The 20,875-nt window shown below is 36.4% G+C and overlaps 1 protein-coding gene across 1 annotated transcript in view; it reads left to right on the top strand.

The window, feature by feature from the left end:
• Positions 1-20,875, top strand: part of atg7 (ATG7 autophagy related 7 homolog) — a 102,754-nt gene that overhangs the window by 11,360 nt on the left and 70,519 nt on the right. Inside the window, exons 7-12 of the mRNA XM_079857230.1 lie at positions 277-423; positions 2,288-2,376; positions 4,855-4,976; positions 10,424-10,514; positions 10,589-10,733; positions 14,093-14,251. Coding sequence (XP_079713356.1) covers positions 277-423; positions 2,288-2,376; positions 4,855-4,976; positions 10,424-10,514; positions 10,589-10,733; positions 14,093-14,251 — 753 coding nt within the window. The remainder of the gene's footprint in view (positions 1-276; positions 424-2,287; positions 2,377-4,854; positions 4,977-10,423; positions 10,515-10,588; positions 10,734-14,092; positions 14,252-20,875) is intronic.

Here is a 20,875-nt window from a genome sequence, read left to right as displayed (position 1 = left end):
CGGCAAAAGCCAATGTGTGCTTCTTTTACTGATATATATTTAACGATATCTTTTGCATTTCTAATCCAAACAACGTCAAACTTGGCACTGCACTTACTCGTGCCCGTAGCAAGACACCTGTCGACTTTGAAATCCATCGGACTAACGGTTTGAGAGAAATGCGAATAACAGACACACACACAGAGACAGAAAGACGTTCCTGTAATTTATAGATATATATTGTGCATCATGAGCTTCTGAGGTGGACTGATTGTTTTGGCTTGATCTGTTTCACAGATATTGAGTTTGACAGCGGCGTATGACAGTCTTTGCTCCTCAAGCGGCACGACGGCTGTCCCGCATTTTCTGCTGAAGTACAACGATGAAAGTGTTGAAGTCGCTCCTCTGAAAGACCTCAACTCCTTCTTCCCAGACCTAAAGAAGGTAATATCCAGTATAAAGTAGAGCTGCACGATTAATCGTTCAAGGATCGCGATCTGGATTCAATCACCCACACGATCTTATTCTTAAATGATTCGGCTCTGCCTATTAAAGCTTTGATAAGTCGGATCACAGTGAACATTCAGATCTGAGTTCTGATCCAGAGAGAGCCGTTGTCATGTAAAGATGTGAAACCGCTTCACAAACAGTCTTTAACACACAGTATCATTAATTCTGTCTTACAATCATTCAGATTATCACAGAAGTACTGAGAGACAAGTTTATAGTTCAGATATAAACACTGATGTCTACGGTAGAGATCAAAATAGAGTAAATAACAATTACATCGTTACACCAGTAGGTGGCGACAAGTGACTGATAACATTTTCATTGTCCTTGAATCATCACTTATTCAAGAGATTTGTTCAAAAACGCTGATTCATCCAGTAATGAAACAAGTGAAGACTTTGAGTGAGTCATTGAATCATTCACTCAAATCAATTTTCTTTAATATTCATTCTAATTAATTAGACATTAAATTAAATTAAATGGACTGCAGCAATTCATATTTTGTCAAAACCTATGTAAAAAGTAATGTACATGTTATTTTATTTAGTTGTCTGTTCAAAATCGTGGGATAATCTTGATCTCTATTAGAAACAACAACAACAAAAAATAGCGATGTTCAATTTATCCAGAAGTGTGCAGCTCTAGTGTAAAGCAGTGGTATTTTAGTTTTATTATAGTTTTACTTATGTTTTGAATGATCTTTTATTTTTATATTTTTTAAATTTCATTTTTTTGTAAATTCATTATGTGCATTTGTCATTTAGTTTTTTTTGCTGTTCACGTTTAATTTGTTTTTATTTTAGTTTTAATTTATTTTCAGTTAATAATTTTATAGCTTCAAATTAAACTTATTTCAGTTGATTGCCAAGGCAACATTTCTAATTTTTCGTTTCGTTTAAGTTTTTCAACTAAAATTTATGCTTTATTTTATTTTAGATTTTTAATTAACAGAAATGTTTATGAATAGTTTGTTAGTTTTAGTTACTAACAACCCTGGTATAAAGTTTAATCATTATTAATGGAATATTCTTGGTTAACAAAATTTCTGTCTAAAACATTTATGGCGCATATGGCATTATGGATTACCATATTTAATAATTGGACTATCTATGAAACGAGTCTGAATAGTAAGTATTTGAACCAGAATATTCCTCACAATAATTACTAGGGCTGGGTCTCGATTCAGATGTTCCAGTTCGATTCGCAAGCTCTCAATTCGATTCGATTTCAATTCACGATTTCAATTCTAAATTCGGTTTTGTTTTCGATTCTCGATTCGACTCGATGATAGAGTTAATACAAATCCTGTATTTATAAAAAAGAACAGTGAACATAAATTTACAAGTGGTTTATTTATAACTCATGAACTCTTTTAATTTTAGGTACACTTGGGTCCATTAAAACAGAACCCAACTCTATATTTCAAATGCATACAATGAATAGACAGGATTTTGATGGAAAGATGAGAAATTGATGCTGAGAATTGGACGAGTCGGAACAGTCGCACGCCTCGATCAAACAGGATCTGGTTATTTTATATTTAAGATCAAACACACATAATCTCACAGCATTAGTGTAACACGCAAGCCTTTGAACAGTGGAGGAAAACTAATACTGGCTTTTGGCTGATAGAGAAATAAATATGGGAAAAATCGATTTGTGGCCTTTTTGTGGTGATTTTGAATCGATTAATCGGGAAAAAATATTTTTTTGTTGCCCAGCTCTAATAATTAGATTGGCATGCGACTCTTCTCAGTTTGTCAGTATGATATGGGTCTTGTCCTGGTTTGTTTTCTAGATTACTGTGGGTGTGTATGATCCATGTACACTGCCTCAACATCCGGGCTGGCCTCTCAGAAACCTCCTCATCCTCATCGCTAAAACATGGTACGTCTCTAATAGTGAGCTTCTCCAACGCGCTTCCCACTGGTGTTAAATCATAGCCCTGTTTCCACAGTTCCACTCACTTCCTCCTGACGTTACTTTCAATCTCAAACACGTTTGTTCTGCAACTGAGAGAATGTGAGAAAATGTGATTTCCAACCATCTGCTAATGTTGTGGGTTTGTAAGAGTGTGTTGGAGTGTTGATCCATTGACTTTTTGTCTGAAGTTTAATATGTGTATACTCGGATTATGTACAGTACTTTATTTGTTAGTCATATCCACCTTATTCCTACGCCACATGACGCTTTGTGTGAATTATGGGTGTAACTTCCATTAAGCTGTAAACAATCAGTGAAAAGGCTCGCTCTATGAACGCAATACGTTAAAAAAGTGTCACAATGAGATGACTATTCTACTCACCCTTCAACCATCGAACATTAAAAGGAAATTTAAAAGTGTAAAAGCATCAATAAGGTATTTCAACACACCAAATAACCTCAAAAGTGTGAGTCTGTCTTTCCACAGCAATAACGGACAAGTTAAATATCACTGTAGTAAAATATCTGTATTATGTAACTTATGTTGCCTTAATCAAAAATGTTCATTAACTTCAGCATTGCGTGATACTATTTCAAAGTGATTTCCGTCATTTTGCCAGATTATAAATTGCATTTACCTGTGAAAACAAACCTGGAAACAGACGTGAGCATTTGAGGAGAATAACGGGAGATTATTTGTGCATTCCAGTGAATTATTAATGGAATATATTTCGTAAATTAAATTTGGCAGAACAGACCACAGATGTGCAGTATATGTTGTCCTTTTTCATACTTTTACAGCAGATTGCAAAGGGAAACAAGAAAATAATCACGAGGAAAAGAAAGCAGCGACTGAAAAGAGCTCTTGCCATAGATATTCTTGTTATAACATGTCACGTTAAAATAAATATAATAAGTATAACGTTATTCTCAGGATGTCTGAAAATAAATCATGAAGGAAAATTGACAGCTTAATTCAGGCGATATTTACATATAAAATTTACGATAACAAACGGCAACTGGGTTTGCTAGAACTTTGCTCTAAATGTATGGTAGCAACATTTTAAATTTAACTGGTTGAACTTAAATTTACAGTTAAAAAAACATATACTGTATGTCATTAGTTGAAATAGTTTTAAAGCTCCCCTGTAGTCAAAAACATCACCAAAATTCCATGAAAAAAAAATGTCTTCATGCCTTAAAATATCTTGAATGTAACTCGACACCCTTGCCTCATTTAGTATACGCGGTTCTATGAATATGCAAATGAGCCCCGCCTCCACTCACTCCCTCAGCTCAGAGATCCACTGGTTGACGATCACACGTTGATCTGATTGGTTACAAGGTAGTTTGTGACGTCAGAAACACCAGCGATTTCAAAGCGTGTTTTTGAGACTGTCTTTGGTTCACTGCAGTTTTAAGGAGGAAATACTCAGCAATGCTGTCGACTTATGAACTTACACATGGTTTGTCTTAAAGCAGATTAAAAACACTACATAGACATATAATCAACATTAAAGGCTGCATTTTCACCACAGGGGGACTTAAATATACCAAGTTATTAAAATCAGTTTTTTACCTTTAGATTTTATTGACAGCCAACTAAAAAACACAGGTGGTAAAGACAAATCCACATAGTTAAGTTCATCACAAGCAGCTTTTCCACAAGCTGAGGTCAATAATCATATATAGAAGATGCACACAGTGAGGATGTGATGCATGTTTAAATGAATGAATGAAATCTTTATTTCGAACAATTAAAAAATAAATTAAACAAAAGACAGCAACACATGAAATATCCATCAATAATATAAAACAAAAACAAGAAAAAAAAAATAAAAATGTTTAGCATAATAATCAACCTGTTCGAACAGGGATAGGTAGAAGCCCTAGGCTTATCAGGACCTACCCAAACCAAATCACAATCGAACAAGATAATCCAACATAACGTTTAAGATAAATAATGCTTTATCTTAATATTAAGATAAAGAAGCATAAACAAAAAACATTATCAAGCATGCTTTACAAGTTAAGAGTTATCATTCACCCTCACCACTTCTGTACTTATCAAAAATAAAACTTTTGTACCTTTTTTTTAAATTGCAACATGATCGAATTGCTCAGACCATTCCACAAAAGCACCCCACAAATAGAAATACACATACTTTTGAGCTTTGTCCGAGTCCTATGTTGTCTCAAATTTAAACCCCCTCTCAACCCTATCTGTGGATAGTCGCTGTATGTTTCCAGGCAACTATCCAGGTTTTATGAAGTGTAGAGCAGGTGGAAGATTTTGGAAATATGTCTGCATTTCTCAGCTTTCCAGTGTTGAAATGTCACATCTGACCGTCTGACTCTTCCAGCCGGCGTCTCTTTGTAATGGTGAGTTTAAGGTCACTCAAAGACGGTGTGTGTTCACAGTGCTGTGTGTGTGTTTGCCAGGGGTTCGCAGCTGGATGTTCTGGAGGTTTTGTGCTTCAGAGACCGAACTCTACAAGGGACCCGCTCCGTTCGGCACAGCATCATCTTTCGGGTCAAGCTCCCGGACCTCTCGGCTTCTGCAGGTGATTTATCATCTTCTGCCGAACAGCAGCACAAAGGCTTCAGGCCTCAGTCTGTCAGCCAAAGGTTAAACATTAAAGCCGGTTTTTGGGTGATATGAACCGTGAGGGACTTTTCACTCTGTTTCTTCCTTCCAGCTTTAGGAAAATGCTAATTTAAAACAATCTCTGTTACCTTAAATTATACGTTTATCTCTGTAAAGCTGCTTTGAAACAGTCTACAGGGTGGGCCATTTATATGGATACACCGTAATAACATGGGAATGGTTGGTGATATTAAAGTCCTGTTTGTGGACTTCTAAATGGCCACCATGGTCACCACCCATCTTGAGGAGTTTGCCCCCTCACATATACTAATGTGCCACAAACAGGACTTTAATATCACCAACCATTCCCATGTTATTACGGTGTATCCATATAAATGGCCCACCCTGTACAGTGTTAAAAGCGCTATATAAATGAAGATGACTTGACTTGACTTGGCTAATTATCTTTATAATTTTTTTTATATTATCATTCACTCTATGTAAATATGGTTTTAACTCTTTATTTTGATAGTCCACTTTAGTAGGGATGCGCCGATATGACATTTTTTGTCCGATACCGATAATTCTTTATATCTGAAAGCCGATAACTGATATATTGGCTGATAAATCTAAATCCAAATTTTTATATAATTTTTTAGAGCCTGATTACAAAAACAAAAGTCTCACCATTAAAATCCACGACCCAAACACACAATTATGATGTTCTCAATATAATATTATGTAGCCGATATGACAGTCTTGTGCTGCACTTTACTGTATTTTCCTTGTTTGAAGTGATTCCAATCATATTTCAAGCAGTTCATAATCATCATGTTGAACAGTGCGCATCTGAAGCGTCTCAGCTGGAGGAGATAATACATTATTTATCAGCTTTAATATATCGGACAATTTTTTTTTATTTTGCCGATAACATTAAAAATGAACATATATCTGCCGATACCGATATGGTGGCTGATAAATCGCACATCCCTACACTTTAGACATTCTACTAACTATAAGTAACTTTGCAAGTGCATGTCAACTAGCAGTTATTATAGTCTGCTTAATATCTGCTAGCACTTTATGCTGATGCTCCAACCAGACTGTAAGTAACTTTACGACTACATCAACTTGTTTTACTAACCCGAACCCGAAACTGACATTCCATTATAATTAATGGCTAAAATTGAGAAAACATCTATTTGATAGACTCATCAGTAGCATTATTGTTATCGGTTATATTTCCCTTCATTCATATAAAGATCCCTTTAAACAAATAATTAAAATATAGACTACTGTCTTTGTTGTTTCTACATTGAGATTAAATGTGAAATTATTACAATATAAAAATATATAAAAAAAACTTTAATTTTAGGTGCGATTAATCATAGAAAAATGTGATTAATTAGTTTTAAAAAATGAATCTGTAGACAGCACTAGTATAAATGCATTTTAAAGGGATAATTCTCCCATAAATGTAATTCTGTCATCATTGACTCATTCCAAACCCATTCCACTTTCTTTCTTCGGAAGAAACAACAGAACTAGTAACTAAGCAACCAACATGTCCTGTTGCTTTACACAGCCATGGCTGGTTAATTAACTCTCTAATTTACATGGTTTCTGGTTGGGTGGAAGATTCAAAAAGCGAGATTAAATTCACTAAACAGGGGTTCATCTGTAAATTAGTTAAAGCAGGAAGACTCATTTCTGTGCAGGCATGCCTCATATCTATGTAAATTATGCCACTTACGGACTGCACTGTATTCACAATATTATTTGTTATTTCATGCTATCCACCTTATTGTAATTATAATGTGGGATCGTGTGCAGCTATTTGTAACCTGAATGTGTCTGGCTCTCGGTGTCAGTCATTTTAATATATTTCAGCTGTACAAAAGCAGCTCGTTATGCTGATTGATATTTGTTTTCATATTATTGTAATCATAAATGTAAATGTTTGTACAGTTTACAGCACTTTATTATTCTTATTTACCTATTGCTGCTAATGTAAAAAAAAAAAGATTTGTCTAATTCTAAATAAATAAAACAAAGATTATTTAAGTACGTTTTACAAAAAAGTGCTATTTAAGTCCTTTCAAACTTTCACGTTTAATTCAGTGTGTTAGTTTGTAATTATTTATGAAATTTACTAGCATTTTCGGTAACACTTTATGGTTACACTTTATTTTAAGGTGTCATTGTTACAATGTAATTATATATTTAAGTACTGAGTAATATTAATTAAGTGCATGTACTTACTATAGGGTTAGGGTAGGGTTAGGGTTTGGCTGAAGGTTAGTTGCATGTAATTATGCATAATTTACTGTTATTACTGTAAGTACATGTAACATATGTAACAAGGATACTGTAAAATAAAGTGTTACCCAATTTATTTTGCATTGTCCTTGTTACATATGTTACATGTACTTACAGTAATAACAGTAAATTATGCATAATTACTTGCAACTCAATCTTAACCCTACCCTAACCCTATAGTAAGCACTTAATATTACTCAGCACTTAAATATATAATTACACTGTAACAATGACACCTTAAAATAAAGTGTAACCGTATTTTCTGAGTGAAAATAGTGCACAGTGTAGATCAGGGTGAGCATCTCCTCATTCTCTCTGCATGTTCAGTGTGGAAGGGTTTTCAGTTTTGCATTATGCTTGTCTGCTCGAAGCCTCGGTCCTTCATCCGAGTGTCTTCATCGCTGGTGAACCGATGCGGGAGAATCCCTGACATTCAGCCTCATCACACATCAGACGTGTGAGTTCCCGTGGGAGTCTCAGCGCTGATGGTGTGATTGGGGTGAAGCGGTCAGCTATGGAAGGACGGCGGTATATAGACCTGATAAGGGCATTGAAAGATCTTGCTGATGGAAATACTGTACGGTTATTCTACTTTCACATGGATGGCCTCTTTCTTAAACACTCCTCTGTCCCTGATCGCGTGGTGCTTCTCACACACATGCATGGATGTCTTCACACTTCAGTGAGGTTTGACTTTCTGAACTGCGACATTCACTTGCACTGAAAAGTCCTGTGATTGAATTCTGGGTAATCCACCATTATTTCACAAACTACATAGGCATATATATGACCAACATATACATATATATATGAGAGATAAAGGGATGCATGATATATCGGCTACCAAATCGGTATCGGCTGATATATTTTAATTTTTAATGGTATCATTATCGGCCCAATGAGAATTTATATGAGAGGCCGATATATTAAAGCTGATAAATAATATATTATTTCCTTCAGATGCGCACTGTTCAACATGATGATTATGAACTGCTTGAAATATGATTGGAATCACTTTGAAAAGGAAAATACAGTAAAGTGCAGCACAAGACTGTCATATCGGCTACATAATCTTATAATGAGAACATCATAATTGTGTGTTTGGGTCGTGGATTTTAATGGTGAGACTTTTGTTTTTGTAATCAAGCTCTCAAAAATATACAAATTTGAATTTAGATTTATCAGCCAATATATCGGTTATCGGCTTTCAATATAAAGATTTATCATTTATCGGTATCGGCCTAAATGTTCATATCGATGCATCCCTAATCTCGGGGCGTTCATGCGTTTAAAAAAAAGCTATTCGTTTTGGTCAACTAATTATTTTTACTAGTTGTCCAAAAAGCTGCTCAACTATTTGCCAAGTCATTGCTTTATGTAAATGAAATGCACCAATGGTCTGCTGTCGTCATACCGAATAAGCACAGCTGAAGTCATGTGATCGCCGACTAGCTCATACAGTGAGCAATTGACTTAGTCAGTACAACTCCTACTAGACAGAGCGCAAAAAGGAAATGATGTTTCATGCGCAGGGTTTTAGACCTGTTGTTGTTGAACTGTTTTTTTTATTATTTCCTAATGTCCTGAGATGTGTAAAACAAGTAAAACATCATAACAGTGGCTAAAGATATATACTGTGTGTCTGAAGCAATAAAACATCACCTTGCATCAAATGTTTCAATAACGCTTTACAATACGGTTCCATTTGTTTGCATTGGTTAGCTATATTAGGTAACATGAACTAACAAATGAATAATACTGTTCAAAAGCAATCTTTTCAAAAGCAAAAAAATTAGATTTTTTTATCTCATTTTGATCATTTCAACATTTTCTAATGCAATATTAAAATCAAAAAACTGTATCTGTGCGTATTACAGTGCTATGCATAAGTTTAGACACCCATGCTAAAGTTGACTAAAAAGAGGAATAAAAAAATCATCTTTTGGAAATTGAACTTAATGCCTTAATTAAAAAAATTAGGAAAAATCCAACCTTTAAGGACACCAATTTTCTTTGTGAATGAATAATGTATCGTAAATAAATAAATGTTCTTCCTTAAAATACAGGGTGCATAAGTTTGGACACCCCTATGTTAAATTCCCATAGAGGCAGGCAGATTTTTATTTTTAAAGGCCAGTTACTTCATGGATCCAGGATACTATGCATCCTGATAAAGTTCATAATCACATAGCCTTCACCATACCTAGAGATTGGCATGGGGTACTTTCCATAAGATCATCTCTCAATGCAAATCAAACTAGCTATTAGGCTAACTGAAATAAAACTATGCCAATCTCCAGGTATGGTGAAGGCTATGTGATGATGTGGGGCTATTTTAATTCCAAAGGCCAAGGGAACTTTATCAGGATGCATAGTATCCTGGATCCATGAAGTAACTGGCCTTTAAAAATAAAAATCTGTTTGCCTCTATGGGAATTTAACAAAGGGGTGTCCAGACTTATGCACCCTGTATTTTAAGGAAGAATATTTAATTATTTACGATACATTATTCATTCACAAAGAAAATTGGTGTCCTTAAAGGTTGGATTTTTCCTAATTTTTTAAATTAAGGCATTAAGTTCAGTTTCCAAAAGATGATTTTTTATTCCTCTTTTTAGTCAACTTTAGTATGGGTGTATTAACTTATGCATAGCACTGTATATATATGGGACCTGAGCTAACATGAGCTAACAATGAATAGCTGTGTTTTTATTAACTAATGTTAATAAACAGTGTAACAAATGTATTTATCTATAGCTGTGTTTTTATCCACCTATTTTTATGCGCATTTTGGGATATCGCTTAAAAAACGCTGGATTAAAAAATATGCATAAAAAAAAGTATGCGTTCAATTGAGGCGGATATATTTTTATCCGATAAGAAGAGATAGTAAGAGAGAAGAAGAGACACCAGTTCAATTCAATGGAAAAATAGCTATTGTTATTTAATGCGTAAGCCAGTGTTAACATAATGTAAAGTGTTACCAATATTTAATTCTCATTTGACCTTATTTTCCTAGATTTTATGACAGAATTGTGTTAAAAGGTTAATAAATAAATCTCTTTTTTTTGCATTATATGTAAGTTTAATAGCTTGTTTCTGCAGTGTGTCCGAAGAGCGTGGGTTGGGAGAAGAACCCTAAAGGAGCGATGGGACCCAGAAGTGTCAATCTCAGCGAATGCATGGACCCTAAAAGGTACTGAACACGGCGTGGACGTTTATGAAATGTTTTTCTCAGCGGTATGTCACACATTTGATGATTTCTCCCAGGCTGGCCGAGTCTTCTGTGGATCTGAACCTGAAGCTGATGCGCTGGAGGCTCGTCCCGTCTCTGGATCTGGATAAAGTCGTGTCCACCAAGTGTCTGTTACTGGGAGCTGGAACGCTGGGATGCAATGTGGCTCGAACACTGATGGTGAGAGACGTTTACTTGAGAGCAATCAGCAATTTACAGTCGAACCAAAAATGATTCAGACACCAGATATAATTTTTGATATTTCTTTACTAGTGTGATCAGGACACTATAGTTCATTTATGTAAGAGAGGAGAGCAAAATAAAGTAAACTGACATATTATACCCAAAATATTCTTCATACAGAGACTACCAGTAAAACTTTGGGACCAATAAAGATTCAGACACTTTGAGCTGATCATGTGTTGCTGAAGTGTGTTTTCTTTAATGCTCTTTTTACACACAGACTGAACACAATGAAGCATTGCTTGGTGATTGGTTGAGCTAAACTGGTATTATCTAATTGTGTAGTTAAATTTAACAGCTGACAGATATTCAACATAATTCATGTGTGAGACAGTCTAACAGAGGGACGGACAAAACCAGTCAAATATCAACTGAGTTCTGCTCATATTTTATTCCCATTTTCTAGCGAATAAACTGTGATAATGTGAGAAATGTTAAAGGTGTCTGAATACATGTTGGTTTGACTGTCTCATCTGACAGGTGACGGAAACGCTTTCTTTGCCTTAAGTATGGATTCCTTGGCTTGCTTTATGTCATTTAAGTACTTACTTGCTTTCACCATAATTGCTTCTTAATGGTTTTTGAAACTGTTGTAAGCTTAGGACTGTAATTATAGAAAAATTGAGACAGATGCTGCCATTTCAAAATAATGGTGGTGTCACTCGATGGCTGAGATAAACATGTTGGCAGTGTGAAAATGAAAATGATTGCAGCATTAAGAGAGTTCTCGCACTTAGTTCCAAGAGCGGTTCTCAATAATGTTGTCTTATAATGGACCCGGACCCTTTTTATAGTGGTTCACTTGTAGTGTGCCTTGTGAATGCAAAGCAATACATTTAGTCTATAAGAAGCCTAATTTACAGAGAAAGGTGGTGTGTTTGTGCTGAAAAGAATATTTATGCTATGCAAATATCAGTTTATCGATTTTAATTAGTTCTCATTTTGATGAATGAATGATTCTTAAATCCCACCTGTGCTGTGAACAAAACTTCACTAAACATTATTTTATCATGAAATTCAGGCAATGAATGTGTTTTTTGTGGGACTTTAATGTGCACTGACAGTTGGCTGATCATCTATTTCTCTTTACTGCTAGTTACAGCACCAATTAATCATTAACGAACATTCTGAAAGATACAGAACAACTTACTGAAATCAATCCTGTCTCATGTAATCCATCAATCAGTGTTTCAACTACGGAAAGACCTAAAAATAAAAAGCAATAATGTCACGTAAAGTCACATTCACCTCACAAAAGCCATTCAGTGACCAGAAAAATAACTCTAACATGTTCTTTAATATTTAATTGTTTAAACCTGTAATTAAAACAAGTGTTTAAATGAACTAGCCACTATTTAAATGATTATATTTTTAAAAATTAATTGCACTAGAAACTTAATTATGTCATTAAAAAGTATAATATAATAATAGAAATGTGCAATTTAAATGTCGACAAGTCGGTTGTAACATTTAACCTGTAATATTATAGCAGTGTAGCGACTGACAGGGTTCCCTGTATAGTTTAGTTGAGAGAGAGAAAAGTTGACATACTGTACCTGTTATATATCTAAATGAATCGATATCGAATCAAGATCGGAATTCAATTGAATCACAAGCTTGTGAATCGTAATTTAATCATATTGTGAAATTTGTGTCAATGTCCAGCGCTAATGGCGAAGTCTTTGAGTGAGTCATTGAATCATTCATTCAAGAGATTTGTTCAAAAATGCTGATTCATCCAGTAATGAAACAAGTAAAGTCTTTATGAGTGAATCATTGAATCATTCATTCAAGAGATTTGTTCAAAAACGCTGATTCATCCAGTAATGGAACAAGTGAAGTCTTTATGAGTGAGTCATTGAATCATTCATTCAAGAGATTTGTTCAAAAATGCTGATTCATCCAGTAATGGAACAAGTGAAGTCTTTATGACTGAGTCATTGAATCATTCATTCAAGAGATTTGTTCAAAAACGCTGATTCATCCAGTAATGAAACGAGTGAAGTCTTTATGAGTGAGTCATTGAATCATTCACTCAGGAGATTTGTTCAAAAACGCTGATTCATCCAGTAATGAAACAAGTGAAGTCTTTATGACTGAGTCATTGAATCATTCATTCAAGAGATTTGTTCAAAAACGCTGATTCATCCAGTAATGAAACAAGTGACGTCTTTATGACTGAGTCATTGAATCATTCATTCAAGAGATTTGTTCAAAAACGCTGATTCACCCAGGAATGAAACAAGTGAAGTCTTTATGAGTGAGTTATTGAATCATTCATTCAAAAGATTTGTCAAAAAATGCTGATTCATCCAGTAATGAAACAAGTGAAGTCTTTATGAGTGAGTCATTGAATCATTCACTCAGGAGATTTGTTCAAAAATGCTGATTCATCCAGGAATGAAACAAGTGAAGTCTTTATGAGTGAGTCATTGAATCATTCATTCAAGAGTTTTGTTCAAAAATGCGGATTCATCCAGTGATGAAACAAGTGAAGTCTTTATGAGTGAGTCATTGAATCATTCACTCAGGAGATTTGTTCAAAAACGCTGATTCATCCAGTAATGGAACAAGTGAAGTCTTTATGAGTGAGTCATTGAATCATTCATTCAAGAGTTTTGTTCAAAAATGCGGATTCATCCAGTGATGAAACAAGTGAAGTCTTTATGAGTGAGTCATTGAATCATTCACTCAGGAGATTTGTTCAAAAACGCTGATTCATCCAGTAATGGAACAAGTGAAGTCTTTATGAGTGAGTCATTGAATCATTCACTCAGGAGATTTGTTCAAAAACGCTGATTCATCCAGTGATGAAACAAGTGAAGTCTTTATGAGTGAGTCATTGAATCATTCACTCAGGAGATTTGTTCAAAAACGCTGATTCATCCAGTGATGAAACAAGTGAAGTCTTTATGAGTGAGTCATTGAATCATTCACTCAGGAGATTTGTTCAAAAACGCTGATTCATCCAGTAATGGAACAAGTGAAGTCTTTATGAGTGAGTCATTGAATCATTCATTCAAGAGTTTTGTTCAAAAATGCGGATTCATCCAGTGATGAAACAAGTGAAGTCTTTATGAGTGAGTCATTGAATCATTCACTCAGGAGATTTGTTCAAAAACGCTGATTCATCCAGTAATGGAACATGACTACAGCAGGAGCGGTAGCATCTGCTTCCACTGGATTACAGGTGCTTAGTGAAAAAAATGCAGTTTTTTTGTGCTGAAATACTGCAAACGGCACAAATGTTTAGTGTTTAGTTCTGGCTAAATATTTTCTGCTGTGTTTGTTTTGAGGGCTGGGGTGTGAGGCACATCACTTTTGTGGACAACGCAAAGATCTCCTACTCGAACCCGGTGCGACAGCCGCTGTATGAGTTTGAAGACTGTCTGAGTGGAGGGAAGGCGAAAGCTCTCGCCGCAGTGGACAGACTACAGAAGATCTTTCCTGGTGTGGTGAGGAAATCTTTCAACAATATTTAAATTAGAGAAAGAGAGTGGAAAATGTAAAGTCTAGGTCTGCAGTTGCATATTTGTCATTTTTTTCCACTGCATATTAGACACAGGGGTCTCAAACTCAAATACCTGAGAAGCATTGAGATTAGAGCTGCATGATTAATCATTAAAAAATTGCAATCTTGATTCAAACATCCACACAATCTCATTCCTAAATGACATTGATTTGCCTATTAAAGCTTTGATAAGTCGGATCACAGTGAACATGCAGATCTGAGTTCTGATCCAGAGAGAGCCGTTGTCATGTAAAGATGTGAAACCGCTTCACAAACAGTCTTTAACACACAGTATCATTAATTCTGTCTTACAATCATTCAGATTATCACAGAAGTACTGAGAGACAAGTTTATAGATATAAACACTGATGTCTACGGTAGAGATCAAAATAGAGTAAATCACCTTTTGAAAGTAAATTGGCACTTCAAGTAATGATTGTATCGATTACATCGTTACACCAGTAGGTGGCGACAAGTGACTGTTAAAAATGTATTTGTCATTGAATCATTCATTCAAGAGATTTGTTCAAAAACGCTGATTCATCCAGTAATTAAACAAGTAAAGTCTTTATGAGTGAGTCATTGAATCATTCATTCACACAGATTACATTTTTTTAAAAAATATTTTTAAAATAGACTGCAGTAATTAATTGTCCGAACCTCTAGTAAATTACGTTATTTTGTCTATTTGTCAAATCAGAATTGTGGGAGAATTTTTTTTGTTTAACCCCGCAAAAATACCTGAACAGTTTGAACATGAAACCTGAACCATTGAACAGTCACAAATACAAATGTTATACAATCATCAATTTAAACAATGCACAGTTATTGGCTCAGGTAAGTGTCCCATCATTCCCTCTGTGTTTTTATTGGACTAATGAGGCCTGAATAAACTATTCACACCTGTCAGGCTGAATGAACCTATGCTGCGGGTCATTAGTTTGAGACCCCGGATTAATCGGGAGGGACTCAATTTCAACATGCAATTATCCAGAGTAATGAACACTGAATTATGCATTTTAATATTGGTGAACTGTGTTTTGCTGGTCTGCAGATTAATGAAATGAAAAGCCAAACAATGTATTTGACCAGTACAAATGACTGATGACAAATGACTGAAATGTTTATTATATTTGAGGCGTCTCGTAGCATTTAATCGCACGGTGTTCAATATAACCCATGCTCATATGAAACATGGCCTCTATTTATCTGCTCAATGATCTTCTCATGCATCACTGAGCACATCAGTGTCAGGTGTGGACGCAACACACACAAAGGAGGAATATCAAACAGAAATATGCTTTATTTAAATAAACAAAACTTACTGGAAATCGCTTGAGAATAATCTGTAGAAATGCAGAAGATCGCAAACCACACGTACATTTGTAAATGTTTCATTTTCATCTTGTAAACATCATGTCCTCATAGAGCTCATAATTACAACTTGTAAACATGGGAATTTTCCGAGACCTCCTACTTGCCATTGAAACACATAATTCCCAGTCTGAGGACGTGAACAGCTCTGTGTAGAACATCACATGCTGTCATCACAAAATTACGGTAATTACCATATGGCGTGAACACAGCATATACACACAGGACCAAATTAGTGAGTTAACGAGGGACAGGTGGACACAATAGGTTGCTATGGTAACAGATGAGAACCCACTAGATCAATCAAGGCAAACAGGAACTGAACACATGAAACTAAACCAAAGCAGAACATAAACCTGACAATCAGACGATGAGGACCGACTCTTATTGACAACCGGAATAGAGAACAACAGTCGGTTTCATTTTCTCCATAGGGAAATAGATTTTTAACGATACCTTACAAACGCTTAAAGTCAGGCATACTTTGAGCTACGAGGTTGTTAATCGATGGTATTTGCTTCTGTTGAAGCCGTCAGCCTGCATTATTTCAACTTTATCGTGTTTAACAGTGGAATTTGTGGTGAAAAATTACATTACCCATGATTCTGTACAAAAATTCCACCAATCAGAGTCGAAACATGCAAAACGCGGCAAAAGATCTCTTTAGCTCCGCCCACTCCCTGCGAATGACGCAATCGAGTTGGTCTCTCTACACTCTCAAAATACTTAAATATGTGTAAATATATGCATATTTTACAATTAACTTAAAACATGTTTTTATACATGATCAACATTTTTAAATGAGTAGTTGTATATTTCTTGTTCACAATGCTTCATGGGATTGTAGTTCTTGTTCCTTTGTGTTTTTGTCCGATTTTTAAAAAAAAAAAATTTTTTTTTTGCTTTAAATCAAATGTTATGACCTTGCAGCTGATTGGCTTGGTTCGAAAACTTTTTTGAAATCCCTGTGATTCTGTACAAAAGAATCATAGGGATCGTACGATACGAGGAAGAAAATATTGAACAAGAAAGGGAAATGTGAAATGGACGGACTGAGAACTGTATCATATTAGATAAAAACATATGTGGACAATGTTTTCATATGGGGACGTTTGCAGTTTAAAAAAGGTAATAAATCACAATATATGTTATTGCAATGCTTAAAGGGGTGGTTGATTATGATTCCACTTTTCTGACTTTAGTTAGTGTGTAATGTTGCTGTTTGAGCATAAACTACATCTGCAAAGTTACAACGCTCAAAGTTCAAAGCAAAGGGAGATATTTGCTTATAATTAAAGAAATCGCTTTTTAAGGACTACAACAAACGGCTGGTAGAGACTACACCACATTCCTCCCGGGTTAGTGACATCACCAACCCTAGAATTTACATAAACCCCGCCCCCGGGAACGCAATTTATAGATTATCAAGACAGAATATGCTAATCAATGACTAGAAGATAACTACACATCAGCTAAATAAATTCACCAACTAACCATTCAGAAATGTCCTGTTGCTTCTACATGTTGTCACTTCTTCTGGAGTCTCTCCATCTTTGTCTGACTCGGTTTGAACATAAAAGGCTAAAAGTTTTTGAAATCTTCAGTGCATGTGTGTGTGAGGTAAAAGGACACAAGCTCTTGAAGCTCCGCCCCCTGTGCCGGGAGCAGCAGCTCATTTGCATTTAAAGGAACAGACACAAAACGGTGTGTTTTTGCTCACCCTCAAAAATTGACAATTTTAACATGTTATATAACAAAATCTGTGGGGTATTTTGAGGTAAAACTTCACACACACACTCTGGGGACATCAGAGACTTATTTTACATCTTGTGAAAGGGGCATTATACCACCCATTTAACATATCACAAAATGTTTAAAATCACAATAATACTGCTGGTAATTCCCACCCCTATAATTTACTAGTTAATTGGTGGATGACTAGTCAACTAGTTGACCATCCCGAATCTCTAATTACTGGCCATCTCATCCATTTCTTCATACCTATCGAGGCTTTTTCTCAGATATGTTCCCATTGCTAAGCAACAAAATCAGTTTGGGTACATGTTGTCCTAGTGTTTTATGTTAAGCGGTCGCATCAGACTCATGTGACTCAGACATTAGCCGGGCTTCATATTCATGACTCTGTGTGGGAACGCTGTTGGCAGGTGTTTACATCCACAAGGCCTGTGAATCCTTTCTGCTATCACATCCGCTTCACTTCCCATGATTCATCATTCCGGGCAGCTGCAACTAATTTCATTCCAAAAGCCAAGTTTGGCCATTCGCAACCAAGAAGAAAGTTGGCCAGACTAAATTAAAAGCATGTCCTGATCATAGAATGTAAAGAAATATGTTCGTAGTGTGTGTGACGTCACTCGTAGTGTTTCTGAATAGCATTTTTGTAGCCTAAAGTGGGCGGAGACGGCCGTCGCCATCTTGGCCGCGCGTCACTCCCGGATAAACGAAAATGTGCAGTGAGGCGGATTAGCTGAGGTGACGTGACGCTAACAGACAACAGACAAACGGCTAGTAGTGACATCAGCGGCAATCCACCTGTCACTCAAGTGGCCACGCCCTTAATTATGCAGAACTTTAAGGCTTAATATAATTTAAACGGATGAGTTATAAACAAATTCACCCCCTCACAGTCGTCATGAAGGGCAAAATTAGCTTTATAGACCAAAACCACTTTTAGCACCAGGCTGTAAACATTTTTTCTGCTGTAAAGTTGGGCATATTAGCATGGGGGTCTATGGGATTGAGTCTCTTTTGGAGCCGGTGGCCAGTCGATGAACTGCAGTTTAAGTCACTTCAGTGTTAGATTCAAGAGGGAGACCTGAAGGTGACGCTTGGTCCTGATATGTTATTTTGACGATTACATTTTTAGTTGATTTTGAGATCACTACAATTCCCGCCAAAGGCATACGCAGAATAAAGGGGCGGGGCCTGGTTGAGTTAGTTAGTAGTGTGTTGAAACTAGTGGTTATCAGTGATGCGCAGGTTGATCCAAAATGAGCGGGTGCCTGCGGTCACCCGCGGTTACGAGTCATCCAAAAATATTTTTAATGATATCCGGGTCGCGGTCGGTCGGGTCGTTTGAAATAAAGATGCCAATTAAACCTTTGTAATTTATATAGTACTAGACACAATTTTCTATGAAATACATAGGCCTACACTTTATTGGCTGAATAACTGGCGCGAAAATGACGCATGAGCTCAGTCTGCAGGTAGAGATGGAGGCGGCAAGAGAAAAGGTGGAGACTGGGGAGTGGAAGCTCCGCAAATACACAAATAGAAAGAGCAAAGTGTGGGAGACATTTGCCGAAATAATGAAAGATGATGACCAAAGTGCTGGCTTTGTCATGTGTACTTCTTGCGATGCTATTTACACATTTGATAGCCACAAAACTGGGACGACCAACCAGGCACGGCGCCAGGATTCCAGTTTTGGATGGGCCAGACCAATTGTGGGTGGGCCTTAAATTAAAAACGTTAAATAAAAAAAAATAAAAAACGTTATCCAATCACTGCTTAACCTAATAAAAAATATTGACTAATATAGCCTACTGTTATATTATCTGTGCGTATACATAATATAGATTTTAATAGCTTGATGCTCTTTAAATATTTTGTTGCATTGTAAAAAGTTTCGGTGCATAGGACGGAGTGGACCTCTCCGCGATCGCTCTCCATGGTTCTGACCAAAGAAGAGCGCTTTGGAATCTCCATTACGCATCATACGCATCATGCGCTACGAAGACTATTAAGGTATAATTTAACTAAAGGTATACTACCACTAAAGGTATATCATTGCTAGGCGTCTTCAGGGCTATCATCCACTCGTGAGGCAGAGGCGCTGGCGCCCTCCTAGCAACGGCGCTGTTTTTGGTAAAACATGATTTTGACGACTTCATTAAGTTTTGTTTTATAGAAAACTCTTTTTAAAAGATTTTCGTTTTGTATAAATTGTATCTTAATTTTGATCAATGTTTTATCAATCAATTGCCCGTATTTATTAAATAAGAAGCAAATATATAGCAGACATGTAATAAGGCGCCGACACGATCACTTGCATTGCATGTGAACTGGAGGGCGCCGAAACTCAGCTTGTGCCTCACAGATTTGAGAAATATAGGCTATATATTACAGAAAGCTTGAAATGTCTACTTTTAAACGAAAATATTCAAACCAAAAGAAATAGGCTGAATAAATTAATATAAGGGCAATTTGTCCACGAATGGCTTAAATTAACAACTACTAGTCGACTAGAAAAAAAATTAGTCGGAGGCAGCCCTTATTCCACATATTTTCGAACCAGCAGGCCATTCTGGGTTGAGTGAGCGGAGCGGAATATTCAGAAATGCGCTCTCCGCTCACGAGCTCTGATCAGAGCTCACACCCCCCCGCACCCCTAGTTCCTACGTCTATGGCCCAATGACGCTACGATGAGCATTTACTACTTTTAAAAAATGCGGGTCAGGAAGTGGGTCGGGTACAATATTTTCTTTTTCTTTTTTTGCGGTCCGAGTTGCGGGCGGGTTAGTTGAAAACGTCGGTCGGGTGCGGTTTGTTTATACATTGACCCGCGCATCACTGGTGGTTATGGTAAGGGGCGGGACATTTCCCAAACACACTCGAAGCGCTCGACCAATCACAACACACTGCTCCAGCCGACCAATCAGAGCACAGTGTGCTTTTCAGAAGGAGGGGCTTCATAGAGACAGGAAGTAAACAGAGCGTTACTTGCAGACTGGGAAGAGAGGAGCCGCAACAATGTGAGGAAATAATCAACATTCAAGCAGGAAAACCTGCTCTAGTAGAGCCTGAAACAACATAAAGACTGTAAAAGGGCCTAATACGGCCTCTTTGCAATGCATAGGACAGCATTTTGAAATGTATTAAAGTGATATATAGGCTGAATGGGAAAATACATGATTTTGTAAATGCATAAACAAGTGTGTGTATGTGATGGTGAACAGCTGCAGATGATATCAGCAAAAGTCATGTGAGAGGATGATGTGGTTCCTCGCGCTGTGATTGGCTGATCATTGGCCACCTGTGATGTTTGTTACTGCTCTGCAAATCTGCATTGAGTCTTTTGGAAAACAACTCCGACATCATCACTTTTAATCATGTCTGAAACTAAATGAATGTGAAATCACTTCAGTGTTGTTTTTATTAATTAGCATTCCAC

This window comes from Squalius cephalus (genome assembly GCF_949319135.1).
Source record: "Squalius cephalus genome assembly, chromosome: 22".
Taxonomy (NCBI): Eukaryota; Metazoa; Chordata; class Actinopteri; order Cypriniformes; family Leuciscidae; genus Squalius; species Squalius cephalus.
The sequence above is the reverse complement of the archived record's forward strand: the minus strand, read 5'-3'. Positions and strand labels throughout refer to the sequence as shown.